Source organism: Stenella coeruleoalba, assembly GCF_951394435.1.
Source record: "Stenella coeruleoalba genome assembly, chromosome: 2".
Lineage (NCBI taxonomy): Eukaryota > Metazoa > Chordata > Mammalia > Artiodactyla > Delphinidae > Stenella > Stenella coeruleoalba.
The window spans coordinates 107,644,658-107,669,697 of record NC_137147.1 but is presented as its reverse complement, the minus strand read 5'-3'; the positions used below and the strand labels follow the sequence as shown (position 1 = coordinate 107,669,697).

At 43.5% G+C, this 25,040-nt stretch overlaps 1 protein-coding gene across 1 annotated transcript in view; it reads left to right on the top strand.

Annotated features, from left to right (window-relative positions):
• Window positions 1-25,040, top strand: part of ADAMTSL3 (ADAMTS like 3) — a 526,198-nt gene that overhangs the window by 468,861 nt on the left and 32,297 nt on the right. Inside the window, 2 exon segments of the mRNA XM_079912635.1 lie at window positions 5,717-5,844; window positions 7,981-8,109. Coding sequence (XP_079768761.1) covers window positions 5,717-5,844; window positions 7,981-8,109 — 257 coding nt within the window.

The window sequence follows — 25,040 nt, the reverse complement described above, 5'->3', positions numbered from 1 at the left end:
CGGCTAGGGCCGTGAGCCATGGCCGCTGAGCCTGCGCGTCTGGAGCCTGTGCTCCGCAATGGGAGAGGCCACAGCAGTGAGAGGCCCGCGTACCGCAAAAAAAAAAAAAAAAAAAAAGTTTTTCAGTACAGAGGGAAGCTTTTTGTAAGCTTTTGAACAAATAATTAAAAATTACCATTTAGCAACTTATGATGTATTTTTTAACACATCAAATCATCATCTAGGAGTTTTCCATAGAATATAAAAACAGTAGTTACATAATTGCCAATCACCACTCATAAGCCATTTCTCATGATCAGTATTTGACTTTTTCTCCCCATTATGAATGGGAAGACCATTTGTAAACCCCTCTTCTGGATGGAGGTCTCACGTGACCTTGTATCTGCTAAGTTCAAGGTTAGCGTGCCCTTAGAGAAGGTTCACAGCTGAGACAGCAGAGATGACAGGACCAGTGCCATTAATTATGACTCGCAAAACAGCAAGAATACGCATCTTCCAAATGTTGACACATTTCATTATACAGTACAAAAAAGATGTATATTCTTTAATATTACTACCCAGCTTTTCAGAAGAGTCTATGAGTTTTCGAAAGCAGTCAAACTCACAATGAAGGTTACTGATTTTCCAAAATTCTAATTTTCCCTTGAAAGCTCGAATTTTATCATTGGCAACAAATACTGTCAGTTGTTTTCCTTGAAGTGGCCAGCTCGTTTTTGTTCGTTTAAAAAATTATCTTCCAAATACCCAAGTCCGAATAGTCATGGTTTGTCTGTCAGTCATTCTTGCAAGTAAAGTGGTATGCCATGAAAAAGCAGCTGGTTCAGCTCGCAGTTCACACAGTCACACCAACACACCTGGGCATGCAGCAGAAGTGCTTTCTATTTCCCATTCTGTCGTCAAGTTATAGTAAAATTAATAAGTTCTGCTGCTTCATTAAGGACATTCTTAAGGGAAACTGGCATTTTTGTTTTTACTGCAAGTGTGTGATACCAAGAATACAGTGACTACTGGTACCCTTTGGTGCCACTGCCTTGGTTCCAGTTCAGGTACCAATAGTTTTACCCACCACTGCTTTTACTACGAGTGCAAATGTCAACACAGTGAAAAATGCAAATAATGGCTTAGTATTTACTATTATGAGGATAGTTTTGAGCTCACTCAAATAATAAGTCCTGGCGTCCGTGGACTACCCTTTGAGGACAGCTCAAAGGGTAGTCCTTTTCTAAAGTTTCACTTTAGAAATTCTAAGGAAACAAGAGGCTGAGAAGGTTGATTAATTGACTTGTGGCCATAAAGTACTACAGGGATGTAGTAGAGCTTGGTCAGTTTAAGTCAATGTTTGTTGCATTGAGTTGATTTTAGAGTGTTTGACTTGTTCAAATGGAATTAACATTCGTTTCTGAGGCTGAGACTCCTGGAAATCCTATAAAGGCTCTGACATACCACTCAGATGTGTTTCTGCATGCTCTGAGGATCAGCCATTTGATATTGAAACAATCCTATATGGCTATTAAGAGTTTTAATGTTTTAAGGGAATTTTTAAAATATCTATTTTTATTTCCATTTTTTTCTCAAATTTACCTAATTAATTTTTTCAACTTATGTTTAAACTCCTTTATGCAACAAAGTTCTCACTTTTAGATATACTTTTCTGAATTTCACAAACCTTTTCAACTGAAGAAATCCTGAAATGGAATTATGTTTCTGAGAGCCTCTCTCCCTTAAGAGGAAACAGTATGGGCGTGGAGTACGTTTGGACGCCAGCTGAGTAAGAAATCTCAGCTAGGAAGGGAAGGCTGTGGGTAGGTTCACTAGGGATGATGTCTATGGAAAGATCAGCCTTGTTATTACTTCAGGTTAAGAATAAGGTTATGCAGCAAAGGCCAAGATCAGATTCCTTAAAGAACTTTCAGCCCACGGACTGGTCCAGGCTGGATACTGGGTGGCACCACCTGGCAGGAAGGTTCACACGTGCTCGACTATTTCTAATCTCAGTGATTTCTCACTGTGCTGTAAAACTGAAGCCAAGAAAACCAAGGGATCATCTGAGAAGCGCTAAGTCATACAAACGTACATACGACATAATTTAAGAAAACATTTTAGTGTATACACAATTGTCGAGTTATTAGTTATACTTTTATTCTTAATCAACTGCTCCTTAAGAGGGATTTGACAGTGCAAGTCTAGCCCTAGTAATAGCTAGGTCTGCCATATTCCTGGTTTTGTTCTGGGCAGTTCAGCTGTTTTGATTTCTGCCCACCCTTGATTATTTCATTTGTGGGTTGCAGGAGAGCTTGCATCCTCCTAGTACATTTATTCTCTACCATTATTCTGTTCTGTTCTAGTCATTCATGCATTTAGTCATTGAATGCTTTTGAAAACTTGCTGTATACGAGGCACTGTGCTAAGCATAGAAAATGCACAGCTGTGAGTAAGATTTGGTCCCTGCTCTTGACAAGATCACAGTCTGGTGGGAATAAAAAGATATTTTATAAATATTTTTTTTAAATATATGAACCAGAGCAGAAGAAGCCCAGAGGGGGCAAAAGATAACTCTGGGAGTATTGGGGAAAGCTTTACTGGGGAAATAACATTTGCTCCAGGACTCAGTGGGTAAGTCAGAGTTTGCCTGGAGTGGGGAAGGGCATTCCAAATAAAGTGAACAACGTATGCTAAAGCTCGGGGTGATGACAGATCATGGAATGTCCTGGAACCTGTTAGAGGTTCGTCATGGCTGGAGCATAGGATGAGCGAGCAACATGAGGTGACAGGAAATGAAGTGGCCCCGTTCAGTTCATGAAGAAACATACAGTGTTTAGTGGTCAGAACAGTCCATATTGCTAAGCTCTGTAAAGTGCGAAGGGGCAGGGAAAAAAATAGTATATGGACCACTGATCCAGACAACCTATTAGCAGCTTCAAATCATTAAGAAAAAATTAAAATAAAATGAAAGCAGAACAAGTACTCTTTCTCATTTCCTGAATAATTACGTTACCTGTGAGGATACACCTGACCGACTCTGATTCTCCAAGTGGTATTTACATGCAGGTGTTTATGAATACCAGGTGGTATTTACATGCAGGTATGATATTGGGAAGCCATAAGGAACTCACACAGTGTAGTCCTGATTCTTAACAGCAAAGTAAAAATCCAGTATAATGCACCTTGAGCCTTGTTACCTCCACTGACTTTTTCATACCGTGATAGTGAGATAATAACCATTGCCGGGCAGCAGTAACTAAAGGTCCACTCACTTCCAGTGTGAAAATCTGAAATGAAAAGTCCACGTCTGCAGTTCGTTAAGAAGGATCGGGGCAGAAAATGAGGGCTTAACATCTGGCAAATTAAGGTTTGCTCGTTTGTCTTTTTTATTTATTTTAAATTTTATTTAGTTTTTAAACATTTTAGTATAATTTTAAAAGCCTTTGTGTGGGAAAATGTTGACACACAGAAGGTGTAACATTGATTAAACGTTACATATGATATAGATCTTTGGCATTCTAAATAACACTGTAAACTTATTTTTTAAACGTTCTTATTCACTAAACAAATTATTTTCAGGAAACACAATACAGTTAGCCCATAAATTCTTTAGGAGATTGGGTATTGTAAACATTGGAAAATGAAACTTACAGATGTTCTTTATTTATTATCATGAGCTATAATAATGGAAGCCAGTCTGAAGAGAGTTTCAAAATTATGTATTTCTGAAGGTTATGTCACTTGGATAAAAATGAGTTTATAGGCGTGACACTCATAAGACTGGACTTAATCCTTTGAGGACTCAAATAAGAGCATAATTTAAGCGTGACAGATTTAGAAACGAGGACTTTGTTCTCATTCATAAAAAAACTAAAAAATTAATAACTTATTATCCAATTTTAGGCATATCCTTAACAAAGTAGAATCCATTATCTCTGTTTTCTCACTTGTGACTTCAGGAGAAAGTGATTTAAGTTCTTTATTTTCAACGACTTTTAAACTGCTATAATAAAAAGGAAGTAAAATTTGAAGAAATTTTCTTGTTTTCCACGTTTATTCTGAAGAAATTTGAAAGAATATAAACAATAGTGAAATCATTCTCTACTGACAGTCATATAGGATGGTCCTCTAGTCTCATAAACCAAAAGATTTATTTTTTCATATAGAATTAGAAGAGAAACCCCAGTTAAAATAATATGAAGTGAAAATTGCTATAGAATATAATAATTTATGGCACAATGTTTATTTTCTGTTCATAAGTGGTAGAGTGGGTCAACCCTGAATTTTAAAAAAATTAATAAAGGAGATTCAATTGGCCATTGACAGATTTTGCTGTCTTTAACTTCTCCCTTTCAACTGTTTCCTTCTTGCTTTCTTATAAAAACCTCTTCCACTCTCTTATAACTTATATTTCACTGAACACTTGGGGATTTTCTATTTCTCCCTTTCCTTCCATAGCCAAAATCATGTTCAGGAACACCATACATGTGTATACAGTTTGTACTTTGCACAAAGGTACCCGGCTGAATGGGCAAATCTCTGGCTGAAATTGAGCTCACAAATTGCCCACAAAGCTGTGAAAGGCATTGTCTCTCCAGAGGAAGGGAAGGAGGTGGACAGAAGGGAACCCTCTGCTCACCAACCCCTGAACTTTGAGGCTACCTTTGCCAAGGGTGAGGGTCAACTTTTTTTCAAATTCATACAGATATCCTATAGCCTAGAAGCAGCCCTAGTCTTCAGAGTTGCTACTCCCACTGCAAATGTTTCTAACATTTTCAAAGGAGTCGTACCTATTAAAGTCAACTGTAACACAGTAAGGTGTGGGTCAATAATGATGACAGACAAGTGAAATTCAGTATGTGTAGAACTGAGAAATAGAGAAGCAGGAGACACAGCATCACTTAGTATCTCTGAACTATACACAAGGGAATCAATGCTGATCCCTGTTTGAGATCATCTTTCCCAGTAAACCATACTATTAAGGAACAGTAGCGTGGAGACTGTGTGTGCCTAATAATCGCTGCTGTACTTCTTTTGTAACTTCACCTAGAGTTTACCTTACTTGGACTTTTGATTTTCCTGTAGAGAATGACACACGTCTCATATGGATTTGTAAGGTGCAACATTAGTGAAATTTTAATAATGACTAACAAATTATAAAAGAAAGGGAAGAATCAGATGATTTAAACTCACTATTCAGTATTCAGTACTATACTGAATAGTACTGAATACTGTACTGAGTACACTCAGTATTCAGTACTATATTTTTCAACTTGAAAAATATAGTACTTCAAAAACTATATTTTTCAACTTGAAAGAAAAATATGTAATGTACCAAGAAAAATTGCAGTTGCGTTTTCTTGAAATGTATAGTCTTACAATTAAAGGAATCTTACACTTCGTTTGCAATCTCATTTGTCTTTTTTCAAACGTGGTAGATTAAGCATTGAGTCCATCCAGAAAAGTCTGTTCTCATGCAAAGTGAGGTAGGATGATTGGATCACCAAGTACGGTCCAGCTCTACCATTTCCCTGAGTCTCAGCCAGGAAGGACTTTTCCACCCTCTAGTCTATATAGTTGTCCGCTTATAGGCAGGAAGCTTGACAAGATCATCTTCTGGGATCCTTGCCAGCCCAAAGTCAATCATTTTGCTGTCTTCATTCTCTGTGAGTTGCTGTGGTTCTAGAAGAGTTCAGTGTGTTACGTGAGCGCATCCTCTTTCTCTGTTCTACAGAGTCATTGTGGATGGAATGGGGAAAATACAGATACAGAAACCTACAAAGAAAGAACAAGGAATATATGGATGTTCTGTCGCTAATCATCTGGGTTCGGACGTGGAAAGTTCTCCTGTGCTGTATGCAGGTAATGCCTATTGTTGAAACCTGGAATGCCTGGGTTTTGTTTTGTTTTGAACATGAAACTCTGGAGCAGCAGTTTGCATGCAGCAGAATAACCGGGAGGTGGGGTTAAAACCCAAATGTCTAGACCCCATTCCCAGAGGTTCCGACACAGCAGGCTTGGGATGGAGTCTGAGAATGTGCATATTTGACATGTCCCCAGGTTATGCCAGTGCTGCTGGCCTGAGTACCACACTTTGAAAACAGCTGCTCTGGAGTTTGCTTTCTAAGAATTGGGAATTAATGAGACAGGGTTTAATCGGCGGTGTTGATAGTATGGACTTTTCATTTTTAAAGCGCCACCAGCCAGCGAAAGAGAGTAATTATCCTTTAAAGGTTGATGTATACCTCGCAATGGCATACCCCCCAATCCTTAGAAACACTTTCAGGAAATTGGCATTGTAAATTAGTGTAAATTGTTCCAGGATGTAGAGAAAGTCACTTTAATATAAAAGTGTGCTTTTTTTTTTTTTATGAAGGAACATTTTTAGGTGGCAAAGTTGTAAGCAATGCTTCCTTGTGTCAGGCTCATGTTCTGGGATTAAAACTAAAATAAGAAAGTTATCCTCCAACTCTCTGCTGTGTGGTTTCTGGTATCTATGGCTCAAATAAACTAAGGTGAGGAGAAAGACAATATCAGGGAATGCAACCCAGCATTTAGACAACTAAGCATTGATGTAGCCAGTACATCACATCTCTAAATAGAGGAGGTTGGACCAGTTGATCTTAAAAGCTCCGTGAGCGTGCAAGGCTTGATGCTAAGTCCCTCTCCTGGCTGCATTCCCAAGGTAGGGCCTTCAGGCCTTGATTTTCTGTGCCTTGATCCTCCTGGACTGTACTTTCCTGTGAGCATCAGCTCTTTTCCAGAAAACCTCAGTTCCAAGGTTCTGGAATTGCTGGGAGGAATAGAAGTCTCTCTTGCAGCTCACACATTTCCCCGTAAGTCCATCCCAGAACAGCTCAGATTCATGGGAGAGCTGGTGCAAGGTCCTCAGGGGCCAGAGGACGTAGGACAATGACAGCCCTTTCCCAGCCCAAGAGTTCCTATCTTTTCAATTCTCAGGATAGCATTTCAGTGCCCCAAGCACTCCAGGAGCAAATGGAACATTTGGTCACCCAAACATGGTCATTCCCATGTTCTCTTCTCCAGAATACGTGGTTACCAAACACCAAAGTGTTGTAATTCTTTCATGTCCTATGCACTGGTGATAAAACAGATTAAAGAAATACGATGTGGCCTCTCCCTCCAAGAGCTTACCTGCTAATGGGGTGGAGGAGGGAAACCAACCACGCAACAGTTCTGCAGTAGAGGAATGTGGCCTTCCCTGACCCCCACATGCTCCTGAGAGACACCTGGGCAACCAGCACCTTTCTCTACCTCAACAGCCATCACCCTGTAATGGTAATGGTGTCTCCCACCAGTCTATGAGTTGCTTGAGGGCAAGAATGGTTGTTTTCCAACTTCATATTCCCATTCTCCAGCCCAGGCACAAAGTATGTTTCCTGAGTGAGTTCATAAATGAATCTGGTAGAAGTACATTGTTCTTAAAGTCCAGGAAAATAAAAGTCTGTGAATGAATTCCTGATTCTTTATGACCTTGTTTTTATGATTCATCTTTTCCATGCAAGTGTTATGCAGGTTTGTTTCACATTTTCCTTCCAGGAAGAGAGTCAGATGGTCCCAATCCCTCGTGTGTTTTGGTCCTGCTCTAACTCATCCAAGGCTGCACTGCAGAGATGTTATTCCTGCCGTGCCATGTCTTGTTTGCATGAACTTCTGAATTCCTTCTTTTTCGAAGTATCAAAGAGGACTTTACCCTCAATTTTGGTTATAAAACCAAACTATCCTCACAGTCTGTATATGGTCGTTGCAAAGCCTCTTTGTAGGTATCTCTTTGAATGCATCCATCTGTCCATCCGTTCCCTGAGCACCTCCAGGCTGTGGATGTGCAAGTCCCCACGGGGTACCACGAGGGATGCGGAGAGAGCCAGGACTCCGCCCCTGCTCTCAAAGAACTCAGCAAAGCTTACCAAATGCAGCATGGTTTACTCAGAGCAAAAGCCTGAACCTAACATAGTTTCCTGCTCCCTTTGAATTAAGAGGCACCTGCCATCTTGTCTGTTGGAAGAAATATCACCAGACCGGAGCACAGCCATCTCTCCGTCGTGATTGGAAGCATCGTGGAAGCACCCCAGCGAGCAAACGTGACCATCCAATGTCCTGTAAGAGGTGAGCGTGGTCATTCCCAGTGGGAGAGCACAAGGCCAGCCCAGTGTGGCCGGGAGTCGCCAGCTGGCATTTTGGTAGCTCAGACAGCCCTGCAATCTTAAAAATCTGATTGTCCAGCACCCGATAGAGGATATGTCTCTCCGGGGTGAGCTGACAGCAGCTCATGAAACCAGTGTGTAAGACAGAATGCAGTTTAATCATCCTCATTGAGGACTATGAGGACAGGTTCAGGACCTGCCCTGTACACTGGCAAGACCAGAACACCCTGTCCCGGCGGGCAGGTCTGCGCAAGAGGCCAGCTTCTAGCAGGTGATTGCTTGGTGAGTGTGGAGTTGGAGCAAGGAGGTTTGTTGGAAATCATTAGCTGTGTCCTCCAGCTGGACAAAGGCTGTGCTAGGCAAGGCCAGGTCGGAGAGTGGGGATGTCAGGGTTCTGTGGCCTAGACTGCCTGTCCTGGACTGTCCTTGGGTGAGCATCACCAGTCTGTGCCTCAGTGGCTCTTTCTGCTTTGTTTACTACAGCAGCTAAACCGTCTTTCTAACCGACTTATTCTTTCTTTAATAGAAATGCCATTTTCAGTCTGACGTTGTCTTCATCTAGGGCCATTCTGTCTCTTTAAGCCGTGGATTCTGAAGTCTTACCCCGGGCCCATGCGTGCCCCAACTGAGATTAATATTATACGCTGTACACACGTATATTTTATGGGGGCCAGGGGGCCTGTGTGAATAGCTTTGATCAGTTTCTCAGAGAGACTTATAAACTCCTCAAAATTAAGATATACTATGTTAGGGTGACCTTGCATGTGCCTGTCATTTACTGTGCATTGATTTAATTCTCTGGGGAACTGTATTTGCCTGGTTTCCTAGTTCTAACGGGGTACCTGTACTTGCAGCCCCTTAAGATGAACCTTGCCGAGGCCAGAGAGCCCAGGGCAACCGGAGGAGCCCTTACGGCTGGTCTCGGTACCAGAGTAAAGGTGCACGTAATGACAGGATCCCAGGACACAGCCATCCAGCTCTAAGGCCCTCCCTCCCCGTCATTGTCAGTTAGTTACTTGCCGTGTTTCCAGAGCTGCACCTTTGGCTTCACAAGCAGTGGAAAGTTGCTAACCCCCAAGGTATTGTTTTTCACCCCTTGGAAGTCCCTGCCCTGTTTGGCCTACGCAGACTTTTGAAAAATCCCTCCAGCCTCCCAACTGACTCCACCCACAAATATGTGAGCTTTCTGGCAAGACACACCTACCATCACAGAACAGGCGGCGTTCTCTGGCTGCAGCAGGGAGAGAAGCAGAACGGAACTCTGTAGTTGCCAAGCCACAAATGTCTAGAGTTTCTACAGCTCTGCACCTGCAGAGGATTCTCAAAATAGATCTGACTTCTATTAAGAGAAACCTCAACTTTTAACATTATTTCTAAATTTCTGACTTCCCCACAATAGTTTACAATTAGGCTTTTGGGGCGACGAGCCATTGAAAGGACTGTGGTGTATTATTTGCTGTCGTAAGTCAGGGACTGGATTCAGTGGAAACTGTTTTCGTGAGTGAAGCCTCCAGCTAAGACCATTAAGCTTGTCTTGGTTTATTCTCCGGCCAGGCCCAGTCAGCGTGTGTGCCATCTCTGACCACTCCTTGACTCTTGCGGTCCCTCGGACCCTGTGCTGTGCCCCCTCAGGCCCGCGATGCAGCTCGGTGTTGGCAGTCTTCCTCTGCCTCTTCCCCCCACCACCGCCCCCGCCGCTTCAGCTCTTACTAGGAATGGGCCCATTTGGTCTTGCTTTACTTGGCAGTCATCCCCTATGGCCTACACGCCAGGAACTCATCAGGAGGTCTTTCCTTTTCAAAATAAACACCTCATTTTGAGTTATGTGCCATTTTAAATAAGCCTGCAGTGAACTTACTGTGTTTTCTTATGGGCAGAAGTCGTAGCTAACTTTGCTTTTATGGAGATTCATCTTTTTAAGTGAAGATGAAGTAATGATGAAGGGTCGGGAGACTTGGGTTTTACAGACAGATCTGTCACTGGCTAGTATATGACCATAGGTGAGTCCCGTGTCCGTGCTACTCTCATCTCTAAAATAGGAAATACACTATATTAGTGGAAGAAGGGACCTGGGCTATCATCTAACTCAGCCCCATTTGATAGAGGAGGGCATTATAACATTTACAAACTTGAATACTGCTTTCCAAAATTACATTTTCATATTGCAAACTAAGATTACATTACTACTGTCAGTCAGTGGCAATTTTTCTCTTATGTTTCAGTTACCCTTAAAACGTTTTCTACTAAGCAGAGTGAGCTTATCTATTCATACCTTTTAGACAGATTCATAGTTCTTTGTTATAGCCAAATATGTTTTATTTAATGCATGTGGTATAGATATCAATAGTGGTTGTCCCTAGTCACGCTTATATGATATTTCTAATCATGATATTAAGTAATAGAACCTGAGAATCTGCATTTCTAAGGGTTAAAAGTTCTAAGTTATTTGCGAGAGTTATTTGTCTTATTCTTAAAAAAAAAGAAGTTTCTTCTAAAAATGAGAGGGGTGGGGAGTTTAAACTGCACCCTCTCTGCCACCTTCTGGTAAGAAAGGAAAGCTCGTCTGAGGAAAATGACCAGTAAACATCAAGAGCTGCATATTTTATGTTTTCGTGCGTTAATGCTTAGCAAGAGCGTTATTTATCTATAATTTCGCGTTAGGTGTGTATTGTGTTGCTTGTTTTTCTTATTCCTTAAGCTCATTGGAGGTGCAGCTGATCTGGGTCTCTGCTCTAGAATGTTCTTGTGTGTTGGGCTCCTCTTTAGTCTCCAAGAAACTCTCTTGGCCCACAGGTTGGAATGAGGTTAAGCTAGGAAGATGCTTTGGAAAATAGTTCGGCAATTTCCCTCAAAGTTAAACACTTGACCCAACAATTCCACTCCTAGTTATATACCCAAGACAAATGAAAACATATGTTCACACAAAAACTTGTACCCGAATGCTCATAGCAACATTATTTCTAACAGCCAAACAGTGGAAACAACTTAAATATCCATCAGCTAATGGATGGATAAAGAAAATGTAGTATATCCGTACAATGGGGTTTTATTTGGTCGTAAAAAGGAATGAAATATTGATACATGCTAAAACATGGATGAATCTTTAAAAATGATGGTAAGTGAAAGAAGCCAGACACAAAAGATCACACAGTGTGTGATTACATATCCATGAAATGTCTCGAGTAGGCCCATCCATAGAGACCGATTAAAGGCTGCCAGTGGCGAAGAGGAGAGGAAAATGCAAGAGAATGGAGAGTAATGACTAATAGGCACGGGTGTCTTTTTGCGGTGATGAAAATGTTCTGGAATTAGATAGTACTGATGGTTGCACAACTTTATGAATACACTAAAAAAAAAAAACACCGAATTGTATACTTTGAGAGGGTGAATTTCATAGTATTTAAATTATATCTCATTAAAATCATAATCCAATATATTAGCGTGTAAAGTTAAAACTTACGGCACAATCATATATTTTATTTATGGGTGTATGACTATATGGCAAAAATATACAAACATTCATGGGAAGGACATATACCAATGTCAGGATTGTTGGTACTCCTGGGAGAGAAAAGAAGAAAGCACAGTTTAGGGACAGAACTTTAGCTGTAGGTGTAATGCTCTATTGCTTAAAAAGAACTAAAGCAAATAAGGCAAATTGCTTTCTAGAAAGTCTAAACTTACTAGTGATATAGATTTAAGCCCTACACCTCTGTCATTTCTGAGTTCCCCATTGATAGGAGAGGATGGGGGAGTAAGTAGGTAGACGGTACAAAGCTGAGTGCACACAGTGTGTGTACAAGCAGATGGTGGGAAGCAAGGGTCTAAGCAGGTAGCAGCAGGGTGCTTGGTGCTCCATGAGATGAATAGGGAGAAGGTAAGCCATTCATACCTAAGAGATGCTGGTCAGTTTCAGAAGAAACATATTACATAAATTTAAAAGTATCTTCTTAATCCGGAGAATTTTTTAGGCTTAAGATGCTGTGAAATATACCGAGAGTTTTGCTGATGTCTAAGTGAATTATTAGCTTTCTTTACTGGCCTTAATGATTTCCCTTACAGGGGAGGACTTTGAGAAAATTTTTGTGGTGCAGCAAGATTATATGCTTAAATTCCTGAACACAGCCTCATGTGTCTGACAGTTATTTTCCCCCGACAACTACTGGTTGACATTATGCAGTGTGGAACTCAGTCGCAGTGATTTAACATCTTTAAGTCACAAATCCCTCTGACCACCCCCCACGCCCCGCAAAAAACTCTCTCTCCAGAAAAATACATTTACCCACAACATTTTCCATATAAGTTTCAGAATACTTAGAGAAAACCTGAGGATAATCTGCTTCCTCTTGTTTTATGAACCGAACATTTTAGTGCTTTTGACCATATTCTAAATTAAAGCTAATTTATTTTGCTTCATCTCTAGTTTTTGAAATGTATCCCCTATTCTGTACTATGTTTATCTCTTATTTATACCATATACAATCCTTGAAATAGCTAATTTTTTTATAGTATGTTTAAATGCTCTTCTCCCACTCAAAAAGCCTATCCCCCCCCTTGTTTTTCCTACGTCTGCCTATGATAAAGACATTTTCTCACCATTCTCCTCTCTGAACCCTATATTCAATCAAACAATCAATCACAGATGGCTGGAAACTCCATCCATCTTTCCATCCATTTAGCAAGCATTCACTAAGCATCTGCTAAGCTCAATCTAGTTCCTTAGTGTACAGAGATGAATAAAATCTTATTTTTCCAGATATATGGACAAGGAAACTATGATATAGCAAATGCAAAATGTAAGTTTTTATGAAGCCACATGGAGGAGAGAATAGTTAAGGCTCCCAAAGGATCGGAGAAGGCTGACAGAAGAGATGACACTATAACCAGGCCACTTGGAACAAAAAGGAGGGCCATTTTTGTTGAAACAACATATGTGCGAAAGCACAGAAACATGAGAGCTCCTGGCTTATTTGCAAAACCATAAGCAGATCCACGTGACTTAAAGCAGAGGGTGTGAGGGAGGTGGGAAGAGGTGGGTTTGGAAGTACACATTGGGACCAGATTGTGAAGGGCTTTTAATGCCACACTAAAACCCTTGGACTTCCTTTTATTGGAGGCGGGGAGGCAAAAATTTTTTGTTTTTTAATTTTTGGCTCCGCTGCGCGGCACGTGGGATCTTAGTTCCCTGACCAGGGATCAAATCCGCACCCCCTGCATTGGAAGCGCGGAGTCTTAACCACTGGATCGCCAAGGAAGTCCCAAGAAATGTTTTAAGTAGAGTGATGGTATGACCCAATCTGTGTTTAAAGAGAACATTCTGTCTACAGTATGGATGCAAAGTTGGGGGGGAAAAGAAACTGCAGAAAGCCATAAATTAAGCTCAGTGAAATCGCATCGCTGGTCATTGATTGGATTGTGGAGCCAGGCACTCAAGATATTAAATTAGGATTCCGTGCCTCTGGAGAGCTTATCCAAGAGAGAGCAGGCATATCAAGCAGTTAGCAATGGATGTGTCATTAATTGAGGATCTGGGACACAGTCGTCCCCAGGCTAGGGCTGGGACGTTGACACAGAGGTAAGTCAAACATGGAGAGAAACTACATTGCAAAGAGCTAAGGATTATATGCTGACAGGCAGCATCTCAGTAAGAAACATATTAAAAAACCATCAACACTCATCACCCCAGATAACAATAACTTGAGTACCTAATACGTGTCTGCTTGAATAGGCTATGAGGTGGATATTATCATTATCTTTGTGTTGCTAAAGAGTAGACATGCTCAGGGATGTGCAATTACTGTTTTTTTTAAGATTTTTTTTTTTTGATGTGGACCATTTTTAAAGTCTTTATTGAATTTGTTACAATATTGCTTCTGTTTTATGTTTTGGTTTTTTGGCCATGAGGCATGTGAGATCTTAGCTCCCCGACCAGGGATCAAACCCACCCCCCCTGCATTGGAAGGCGAAGCCTTAGCCACTGACTGCCAGCGAAGTCCCTATGTGCAGTTACTTACCCGTGTGTATATATGTAACGAGTGTGGCAGCTAAGATTTAATCCCAAGTCTGTGTGACTCCAAAGGAACTGGAGGGAGAAGGAGGCTCTTGAGACAGCAGAATGGGCACCCAGGTGGTCTAATCAGAGAGGAGAGTGTCAAAGCAGGGGTCTGAGGCAGGACTTAGGAAGTGCTGCAGCTTAGGGACAAGGTTTCAGAGGCTCAGGTATGAGCAGCAGCCAGTGCCCACTGGAGAGCTGTCCCATGGTGGGCGATCTAGGATCCAGGCAGAGTCCACGGAGAGGCTGGCCTCTCGCCAGCCTGCAGGGTGCCGGCCAGTGTTAGGCCAGAGGTCTACCTGAGCGTCCCACCTCTGTCCCCAGGAGGATTGAGGCCCCACCTTGATGCATACCTCACCCATCACTGCAGTAGCAGGAAAGGAACATGGCGAGTCATGCACTATGCGGTAGTGACTCCCCACTGCCTCACCTAACCCTTGATATACTTGCCCCAGACCTCTTTGTACTCATACTTGGATTATGTAAAGCAATTTTCTGTTCTTTGAAGATCCACTGAAGATTCTGAATGCTCCTTGGAACATGATTTTCTTCTCCTTTGATCCATCTCAATTTCCCATTTGGAGGAAACGTGAATCTCTACACAGTCAAGAAGTAGAAGGAAATGCTGGCATAAGGTAGCTAGATGTGCAGAATGAAAAACAGAAAGGGCTATTCAAGCACCTATCAAATTTCATACTTACTGCAAAAAAAGCCATGTGCTTGGGCTTCTGTTTCTGCAGAGACTGAGTCCCGCCTTCTCTTGAAGCATTCAGACCACAGCTCTCGTGGGCCAGTCCTGTCATCAGCAACACTTCTTTCCTCCCCAAATATCTGTTCCCCACTCGTGTCGTCAGTCCCACCAATATGTTTCTCTGCCCTGAAAACTTCACAGACACCCAGCCCTGTGTTAACCTTCACCCCTCACATTGTAAAAACAGCTGGCCCACGAGGCCTTTTATCATGTAATTTCACGTTGTGTCCATTTATTCTCTGTCCTCCAAATAACCATGCACCTTTCTTCTATGCGCCATCAACAGACCAGTGGAGAGACCGAGTTTCAAACTGTAGGTTCCATGGAGCTTTGTCAGGGACCCCAAACTTACCTTTCAACCCTACCTACCCTCTCCCACAGCATACAGTACAACTAAGAGACCTCCACGTTTCTGCAGTTTTGTGAATTGGACTTCCTTATATATACATTAAAAAAAAAAGGTTAAGAAGCTGTTCTGCTACTGTTTGAAAGCCACTGGTTGGAACACTAGAATAGGGCTTATGACTCCCAAACTAATATGTAAGCTCTCTGCCATGATAGCTTTTACCCCCATGGTTTTTTCATTACCACAGTTCTGATATGAAGACGCATTAAGCCCACCTAAATTGTAATGACTCGGTCCTGGGGGAGCCTGCTGGATGCTGATCCCGTAGGCAGGGTTCCTCCTGGGCTCCTCCTCTTTGCTTTCCGACTTCAGGTCTTCTCTTGGTGATCTTCTGAAGCTCAGGTTTCTAATGTGACAAGTTGCTTCACTCCCCCGGGTCTCCGAGTGGTGCCTGGGGCGGGCCCTGTGTCCTCTTGGCTCCTCAGATGCTGTCGGAGCGGAAGCCAGAGTGGTCGGTGCTGAGCTCCCCAGACCTGTCTGAGATCTGCTAGGGAGCAGTTGGGGAGCTTTCCTTTAAAGGCAGTAAGAGGCAACGCCTCAAACCAATCGTATCTGCTTATCTTGTTAGAAAGGCCCTACTTGCTCTCTGCCCCCCAGGGGTCTCAACTTTAGCTCTTTTATGCTCTGAGATCCCCTGGACATGGATGGAGAGCTCAGGATAGCTGTGGACTCTGGAGGAATCCTTCTCGTGTTAAACACACAGAACCATCAGAAGCCCTCGGATGACTTGTTTGTCCACGTTCACTCCTCTGCCCTAATTGCGCCTTCCTAGAGAGAGAGCAGGGTGCCACAGAAGGTGGGGACTTGAGGAGAGGAAAATTAGTTGGAATTCAACCTCCAGAAATTTTAAAAAGCTTCTCGGTACAGCCTGAAAAAGGCACTCAGGAACTATTGATATTAGAAAAAGAGTCACTGTGAGGAGAACACCCCACATTAGGGTGCAATAACAGAGGACCGGAATAGAATTTCAGCATCTTTAGTAACATCCCAATTTAGGAGCCCCTCTCTTTCTTCTTATTTTTCATTCATTTATTCCCGCCAGTTATGTATTTGATAATTGAATACCCATGTGTTCATTTTCATGACTGACAGACAATCTGCTCAAGCCATTTTATTACCATGGGTAGTGTCAGTTCAGGCCTGGACATCACCTCCGACCCCACCCCACCCTGCCCTGAGAGAGTCTGATTTAATTTGTCTGCGATATGGCCTGAGAACCAAGGTTTTTTAAAGCTCCCGAGAAGATTCTAACGTGTAGCCAAGGTTAAGGTTAAGAGCCAGTGCTTTAGCCAGTAACTGGGGCCAAAGTGTCTCCTGGAACTTATCGCAAATGTTGTCTCAAAATGAGAGACTCTCCCTCAGGAAACAGTGGGTAACAAGGAGTGAACCAGAAACGGGTTAAATGGCAGGGCCGGGGCCATGCTCTGGGCTCATTCTGAAGGTGGAATAGGCATGTCAGCATGTCCACAAAGGAGCAATCAGCTTCAGTGTCAGAGGGGGTCATGGAAGAGCGGCCTTAAGATGGCTCTTTAAGAATTAGTAGAAACTTTCCAAGTGATAAAAGAGAATAGCAACTAAGTCCCTAGTGGAGAGAAGGCACGTAGAAAATCTTAGCGATTACCCACAGTGAGGTGAGAACGGTGAGGTTCCCGGGGCCGGAGGATGAGCTGCTGTGAGCAGTGGTACCCGTACATTGAAGGGCTTTTGTGCTTTTCTCCTCCAAGAAGTGTCAAAGCTATGGAGCTAGGAAAACCGAATCTTACTCCCCATCACTCCTAAGGAGAGAGGAACTGCTCAGCAGGGTAAGTGGGGCAGCTCAGAGACACAAGAGAAGCGTCAGTGCCTTGAGGGAGGAGGAAAGGGAGCCTTGGGGAGTCAACCAAGCCTTGAGAGATCACCCCGGGAGCTCCACTGACAGCAGCCCACACGTGGTTCCCAGGGTTTGCTGGTGGCCACAGCAAGATCAACTTGTAGGTCATGGTGTATGACTTCCAAACAAGCCATACATTGAACGTAGCTTTTAAGGAACGTATCAAAGCTCTTTGTCGATCCATGTCCCAGCGTTACATTGATAGATTACCAAAATTGATGTTGATCAGGAAGGGCCTCCGAATGTCCCAAGAGTAGCCCCATTTGAGCTGCTGTGCTGGGGTCAGTGGTTGTCACCACTTGTAAACTCCAGCATGCATCCCTGCGCTTGATTTGCACCAGCTTTGACTTTGAGTCTTGTTCTTCAGGGAACCACTGGAGGTTTTCGGTTTTCAGGTAATATATAGAATAACTCTCAGGGGTCCTTTCTAGCCTGTAAACGAGACCCCAGAGGACACTATCCAGCAGTGAACTGTGTAGTGCTTGTGAGGTGCGACTGTTGGAGTTAAAGAGAACTGCTCAGTCCCAAGCCAAGCAGGAGCCCAGGGTTGCTGAGAGGCCAGGGCTGACCACACCAGGAAGAGGACTTGCTGGCACCCTTCCTCTACGGCAAAATGAACACGTTTCAAAGACCTCTGAGGAAAGACTCTGGATTATGGAATTGGGGCTCGATGCTATGACCCAGATTGTTTCTAAGGTCCTCAGGTCAAATTACTTGGGGACCTGATTATGCCCATCTGTTAACGTAATTCTACTAAAGAGGAAGTACTTCCGTAGCTATTCAAGAGAATTCTGTGAATGGTAAAAGCCAGAGCCTTATATCTGGAGGAAGTTCTGGATATGGCCTCATTGAAGGATAACCCTTTATATCCAAAAAACACAGTTACATATCTATTGCCAAAAGAACAAAAGGGTATGCAGTTAACTCAAAAGAGGGAAATGCCTTGCAAAATGCACTGCATTGTGAAGATTGACGCACCAGTCAAGGGTATGTACCTTTTGTGCTAGTAGCTTTGAGATATTCTCTTTGACACTGAAACTGTGAACTCTTGTTCATTTGTTTCATCGATTAGTAACGATTCTCCTTGTGCTTTGCCTACACTGTGTTCAGTTTGCCTCTAATCTTATAAACTGGCAACATCATTTCTTCCCATGCCCTGGAGGTGACTAGTGGTAGCTTAAATGTTCAGTTTTCATCTGTGAAAAAAAGACAGTATGAGTGTTGAGTAGCTGGAGGAAACAAACCAATGAACAAAACATACAAGTGTAATATATGTGATACATTGATAGAAAAATCTAGCATTTTAGAGCAGTCTGAAGAGGCCAAGGATTTTATAGTATAGAATATTTCATGAGCCCTTCAAGGGTGAAGGAAATCTGTCTTTAAACAGTGACTATTTTAAAGACACCCCAGAGGTGCAGACTTTTTGTAACACGTGTTTTCCACAGCCCCTCCAGATCTGAACTTTTTTTCCATAACATTTGCCTTTCAAAAACGATTTCAGCATTGTGGAAACAGAACGTTGAATATTTCAGAGCTGTAAGTCTTGGGGGAAATAGCCTGTCTTTGAGGTTAGATAAATAAGTTTAAACTGTTTCTGACATTTTATGGCTGTTTCAACAGAGCAAACATTTGTAGGTTTGAAAGACCATAAAGAATTCCTTCTGAGTTTCCTCTGGCCTCTGCGGTTCTTTGAAAACATTCACAGGTGAAATGATGCTCTAGGTGCTGAGTTGCAGGGTCAGCTCCTTTCCTCAGCACTGGAGACCTGTCTCCCCCTTTACATCTAAAAAGTTGCCAAGTTTAGTTTTGTTTTCTGAAATTCCTTATCTGTGTAGAACATTACTATCTGTGTAAGCTCAGTATCATACCCTTGCCATGTGGAGGTTTAGGTTTAAATTGTCTCTGGCCCCTGTCAGTTCCAGAAGGGTTTGGAGATTCCAAAGCCTTCTGGAAGTGACTTCGGAGAGTTCTTGGGGGGCTTACACTGCCCTGGACCCTCTGCTTCTCACTCTCTGTTGCACTGACCTGGTATGGTCTCTCTTTTGCCCTCCATCAACCAAGGATGAAAAACTTACTTCCTTGACTGGTTTCTGCTCATAGGAGGACATCCATTAATACCAAGCATTTGGCAAGGTTTTCAAGCAAGGCCGAAGATGCAGGGGTCATGGCAAAGGCATGTCATTACTCAGCCCTTCTTCTCCCTGTTCTCCTTCACCCTCAGCCTTCCTGTCCTCACCCCTAACCTCCTGGGATCGCCATAGGAACTCTAGATTCTTCTCTTCTTCTTACGCAACCCCTGCCTACAAATGCACGCATCTAAACCTTGCAAAATATTCTGAAGGAGAAGCATCACCCTCTTTAGAAGACAACCAGAGGGACTTCCCTGGCGGTCCAGTGGTTAAGAATCCGCCTACCGATGCAGGGGACATGGGTTTGACCCCTGGTCGGGGAACTAAGATCTCACATGCCGCGGGGCAGCTAAGCCTGTGCGCCACAACTACCGAGCCCGTACGCCTCAGCTAGAGAGAAGCCTGTGTGCGGCCACGAAGAGCCTGCGCACTGCAGCTAAGACCCCGTGCGGCCAAAAAGTAAAAATAAATAAATTTTAAAAATAAATATTTTTTAAAAAATGAAATGAAAGAGCTCTAAAGCTTAAAAAAAAAGAAAGAAAGAAAAAAGAAAACCAGAGTTATATACTGTAGATCAGAACAATTTCTCCCACCTGTAGTTTGTTCCATTCAGTTTATTTCAACATGCCTGCTGTGTGTAATGCACTGCTCTGGGGTTCCTGAGGTCAATCTGCATGTCTCAGCCCTGAGGAAACTCTCTGGCTGATGGTTGCCTGAGGCCTCATACGAAGTGAGAGGCCCATAGAGTGTGTCTTCTTAGATTGCTGAAAAAAGAGGCCGACTCCCGAGAGGAGTCTTACCCTCCTTGTACTCTGCTGCAAGCCTAGCGGTGGGAGAAGCTGATGTTCGGCGTTCCAGCAAAGCTAGGACCCCAGCACCTAGAGGAGTGCGGGCACATGGTAGGCACTCCCAGAGCATTCAGTGGATGTGATGGATTCTTGTCTGTGTAAAGGTGTAGGCGACTGTTGGTGGGGGGACAGTCTGAGTGGCAGATGTGTCGTCTCCTACACCAAGTGATGTAAGCACAGGCACGGGAGACTGAAAGCAACTAGGAGGTCATAGAGAATCAGAATAACTAGTGACCAAAATGGACTCCAAAAAAATCATGCTGGGAGGTTTCCCTTTTTTAAAACATTTCTGCTGAACGGTAAGTTCTGCTGAGATGAACCGCAGAATTCCTGAGCACAGCGTTCACACCACCATCCTCACCAGCCCCTGCTCCGTGTTTCAGAACGACTGAGATGGGGTGCCTTCAGGGAGCACCCTGAAACGGGAGCTCATTCCCCTCGTGGAATCATCTGCAGCTCAGACTTCGGGTCGGCTGAACTGTGGAGAGGCTCTGGAGGTTGTCAGGAGCCCTGCGTAGCCAGAGGAGCCTGGTCACTCCGAGCTAGTGCAGCCAGAGCAGGATGGCACTGCAGGAATTGAGACTGCGCCCCCTAGATGCTCTAAGGTGACGTCCTTCCCTTAGGGTCTCAGCCAGCCAGGGGTGTGAATGCAGCAGAACCTGTTTCCTAAGGCCTTGAGGACGGGTGAGCCCTATGACAGGCAACACCCCCAAAGTCAAGTCCTCCTCTACAGCTGCCTTAGCTTAGGCTGTTATACCAGAATACCATAGACTGGGTGGCTAAAACAACAGACGTTTATTTCTTCCAGTGTTGGAGGCTGGGAAGTCCAAGGTCAAGGTGCCGGAAGGCCCGGTGTCTGGTGAGAACTCCTCCTGGCTTACAGACAGCCATCTTCTCAGTATTTCCTCACATGATGGAAAGAGAGAGAGATCTCCACTATCTTCCTTTTTTCTTTATAAGGGTACTCATCCCATCATGGGAGATGTACCCTCATGAACTCATCTAAAGCTCATTACCTTCCCAAAGCCCCATTTCCAAATGCCATCCTATGGGTGGTTAGGGCTTCCACAGATGAATTTGGTGGTGGAGGTGGGAGGAATGAAGCATGAACCATCCAGTCCATAACAAGAGCCTTGAACGCTTTTTTTAAAATTATTATTATAGGAGTATAATTGCTTTACAATGTTGTGTTAGTTTCTCCTGTACACCGAAGTGAATCAGCTATATGTATACATCTATCCCCTCCCTCTTGGACCTCCCTCCCACAGCCGCCCCCATCCCACCCATCTAGGTCATCACAGAGCACCGAGCTGAGCTCCCTGTGCTATATAGCAGGTTCCCACTAGCTATCTGTTTTACACATGGTAGTGTATATATGTCAATCCTAATCTCCTAATTCATCTCCCGCTCCTCTTCCCCCCTTGTGTCCACATGTCCGTTCTCTATGTCTGCATCTCTATTCCTGCCCTACAGATAGGTTCATCGGTACCATTTTTCTAGACTCCACATATATGCGTTAATATACGCTATTTGTTTTTCTCTTTCTGACTTACTTCACCCTGTACGACAGACTCTAGGTCCATCCACATCTCTACAAATGACCCAATTTTGCTCAACATCACTGATTATTAGAGAAATGCGAATCAAACTACAATGAGGTATCACCTCACACCGGTCAGAATGGCCGTCGCCAAAAAGAGCCTTGAATGCTTTCAATTCAACACACTCTTCTGAGCACCTCCTACATGCCCAGCTGACAGCAAGGAGCTCCCAGAAAGATGCGATACTGACCATGACATAACGTGGTCAATGCAATAGTGTGCGCACGAATACAACGCTGTAGGAACTGGGAGGAGTAGACAGGCAGCTCACTGTGGGAGGTCCCAGGAGGTGTGACCAGGCCCATGAAGATGAAAAGGTAGGAACATTCCAGAGTGAAGAGCATGAGTAGGACAGCTGGCATGCAAGGGCAGGCTTGCTGCAGGACACGGAATTGGCTACAGTCTGAGGTCTGTGCAAGGAGAGACCCAGCAGGAGGGTTGGAAAGTCAGGCTAGGAGTGTGGCTGGAGCTAAGTTATGTGGAACTGACAATGCCAGGGCCACGAGCTTCTGAAGGCAGTCAGGGCCCAGCACTTTGCTCCCTCTGACTTTGCATGAAGAATTGTTGGCCCAGGAGTGGGATTGCTGGATCATACAGTAGTTCTGTAATTAGTTTTTTAAGGAACCTCCATACTGTTTTCCATAATGGTTGTCCCAACTTACATTCCCACCAATGGTGTAGGAGGTACTCAATACTCTATAATGACCTATTTGGGAAAAGAATCTAAAGAAGAGTGGATATACGTATGTGTATAACTGTTTCACATTGCTGTATACCTGAAACTAACAGAACGTTGTAAATCAACTATACTCCAATAAAAATTTTAAAAAAACAAGAATTGTTGGGAAGTGGGGAATCCAGCTAAGAGGTTGCTTCAGTAACTAAGGCAGGAACTCTGGCCCTGAGCCACAGCATTGACCGTGAGAATGGAGAAGAAGAGATGATCTAAGTTAGAAGTGATTTTTTTTTCTAACTTGGTGGCAAATGGAACGTGGAGGATGCAGAGGCGAGATCCGGGTGTGGCTCTGAGGCTCCGAGGTGGGGAGGTTGGATAGATGCGGTGCTGAAATGATGATGCGGAACAAGCCTACAGGGAGATGTGGAACAAGTCTACAGCAAAATGAATTTGCTGTGGGACTTACTGCGTTTGAGGCAGCTTTGGGACTCGCGGATGGGAGATGTCCAGGAACTGTTGGTGTTGAACTCGAGGGACGGGTTCAGGTTGGACAGGCAGATGTGGGCATTGTCAGCATAGGAATTATCACTGTGTTCTTAAAAGCTGATGAACTTGGCCAGGTTAGTTGTGTAGAGTGAGGAGGAAGAGGTCGGGCCATATTCTGCTGTGGTCTTATCCTCCTCAATGCAAACTTCTTATCTCCGACATTTTCTTTTGGAATACGGTGATGCCAGTTTGTTCCCAGAAGTGCGTGCTGCTGTGACCATTTGGCCATCTGGGTTGTTTTCATACCTACGTTTTTAGTCCAGACGCCCATGGTTACAAGCGTCAGAGACCCACCTCAAACTGGCTCAAGAAAAATAGAGAAGTTACTGGTTCTGGAAACTGAAAAGTCCTAGGGTGCACTAACTTTGGACACATCTAGATTCAGGAACATAAATGATTTCATCAAGAATCTGTCTCTCTCTGGCTCTCAGCACTTTTTTTTTTTTTTTGAGATGATAGAGGCAGATCACGTAGCACCATATAAGCCATCATAAAGCACTCTGTTTTTATTCTGAATGAGATGGAAGCCATTGGAGGAATGCCATGATCTGACTTATGTTTTAGGAAAAACACTCTGGCTACCATGTTGAAAATAGACTAGGGAATCAAAGAGTGAAAGGAAGGCCAGTGTGGGAGCAGTGAGAATGGTTAGGAAGATTTTGCAAATTCCAGGTGAGTGAAGCCACCTTTAGATAGCCTGACCTTGACTCCACTCCCCCCTCCAGCTACTGCCTCATTCCTCGATTTCCATCATAGCAAAATGCCTCAAGAGTAGTTTGTACAGTCTCCAATTTCATCTTCCTTCATCCTCTCGTGAGCTCACTCCAGCCAAGTTTATCCACACCATTCAACCTTCAGAGCTGTTGTCAAGGTTACCAACAGGCCCACCATGTAAGTCTGTACATTGCCAATTCAGTGGTCAATCCTCAGACCTTTTACTTGGCCCTTTGACAGTGACTGCATTTGACAGTGGCTATTCCCTCCCTCCTTCGTGAAATACTTTCTCATCAGCTTCTGGGAAACCACGCTCCCAGTTCTACACCCACCATATCACCTGTTCCTTTTCAGCCTCCTCCGCTGGCTTTGCCTCACATCTCTGATCTCTAAGTTAAGGTACCTCAGGACTAGTCCTCAGACGTTTTCTGCTCTCTAGCTGTACTCACTCCCTCATCGATCTCATTCATGCTCAAGGATTCAAATGTCATCTGTATGCTGACAACTCCTAGATTTGTATTTCCAGCCCAGACCTTTCCTCTAAGCCTAGGTGAACAGATCCAAGTGCCTGTTCAGCATCCCTCAGTGAATATCAGATGTTTCAAACCTAACTTATCCAAAACTGAATGCCTGAGTTTTGCTCCCAAAATTGCTTCTTCATGGAGTTTTTCTCTGAGTCTCAGAAAATGGCAGTGCCTTTATTTCAGTTGCGTGAGCCTAAAATCTTGACATCATTTTTGACCTGCATTTCTCTTTGACATAGCCCTCTATCCATCAATCCCCCATTCCCCAGAGAAATCCTTCAAAATATATCCAGAATCTGAACATTTCTCACCACTTCAGTTGCTACCAAGCTGCTCCAACCCACCATCATCTCTAGGCTGGATTGTAATCACAGCCTCCTCGCTGGTCTCCCTCTCTGCCCTTGCCCCCTACAATCTACTCTCAACGTAGCAGTCCAAGTAGTCCTTTAAAATCAAGAGTCAGAACACACAACTCTTCAAAGCCTTTAGAATAAAAACCAGAGCCTTACAATGACCTATAAGGCTCTCTATGATCTGAGCCCCCACCCGACCTGCCATTTCTCTGACCTTGCTCACATCCCTGCAGCCACAGTGTTCTTTTATCTTTTTCCAAAGTAAGAGAAGCATGCCCTGAAGTCTAGTCTGATGAAGCCTAGGGGACTGCTTCTCAGAATAGTGCTTTCAGATGCAGACTCTATATTATAAAGAAAACCAATTATAATCAAAATACAGATATCACAATATTAATAAAGCAAGTATACGATCTAATAATA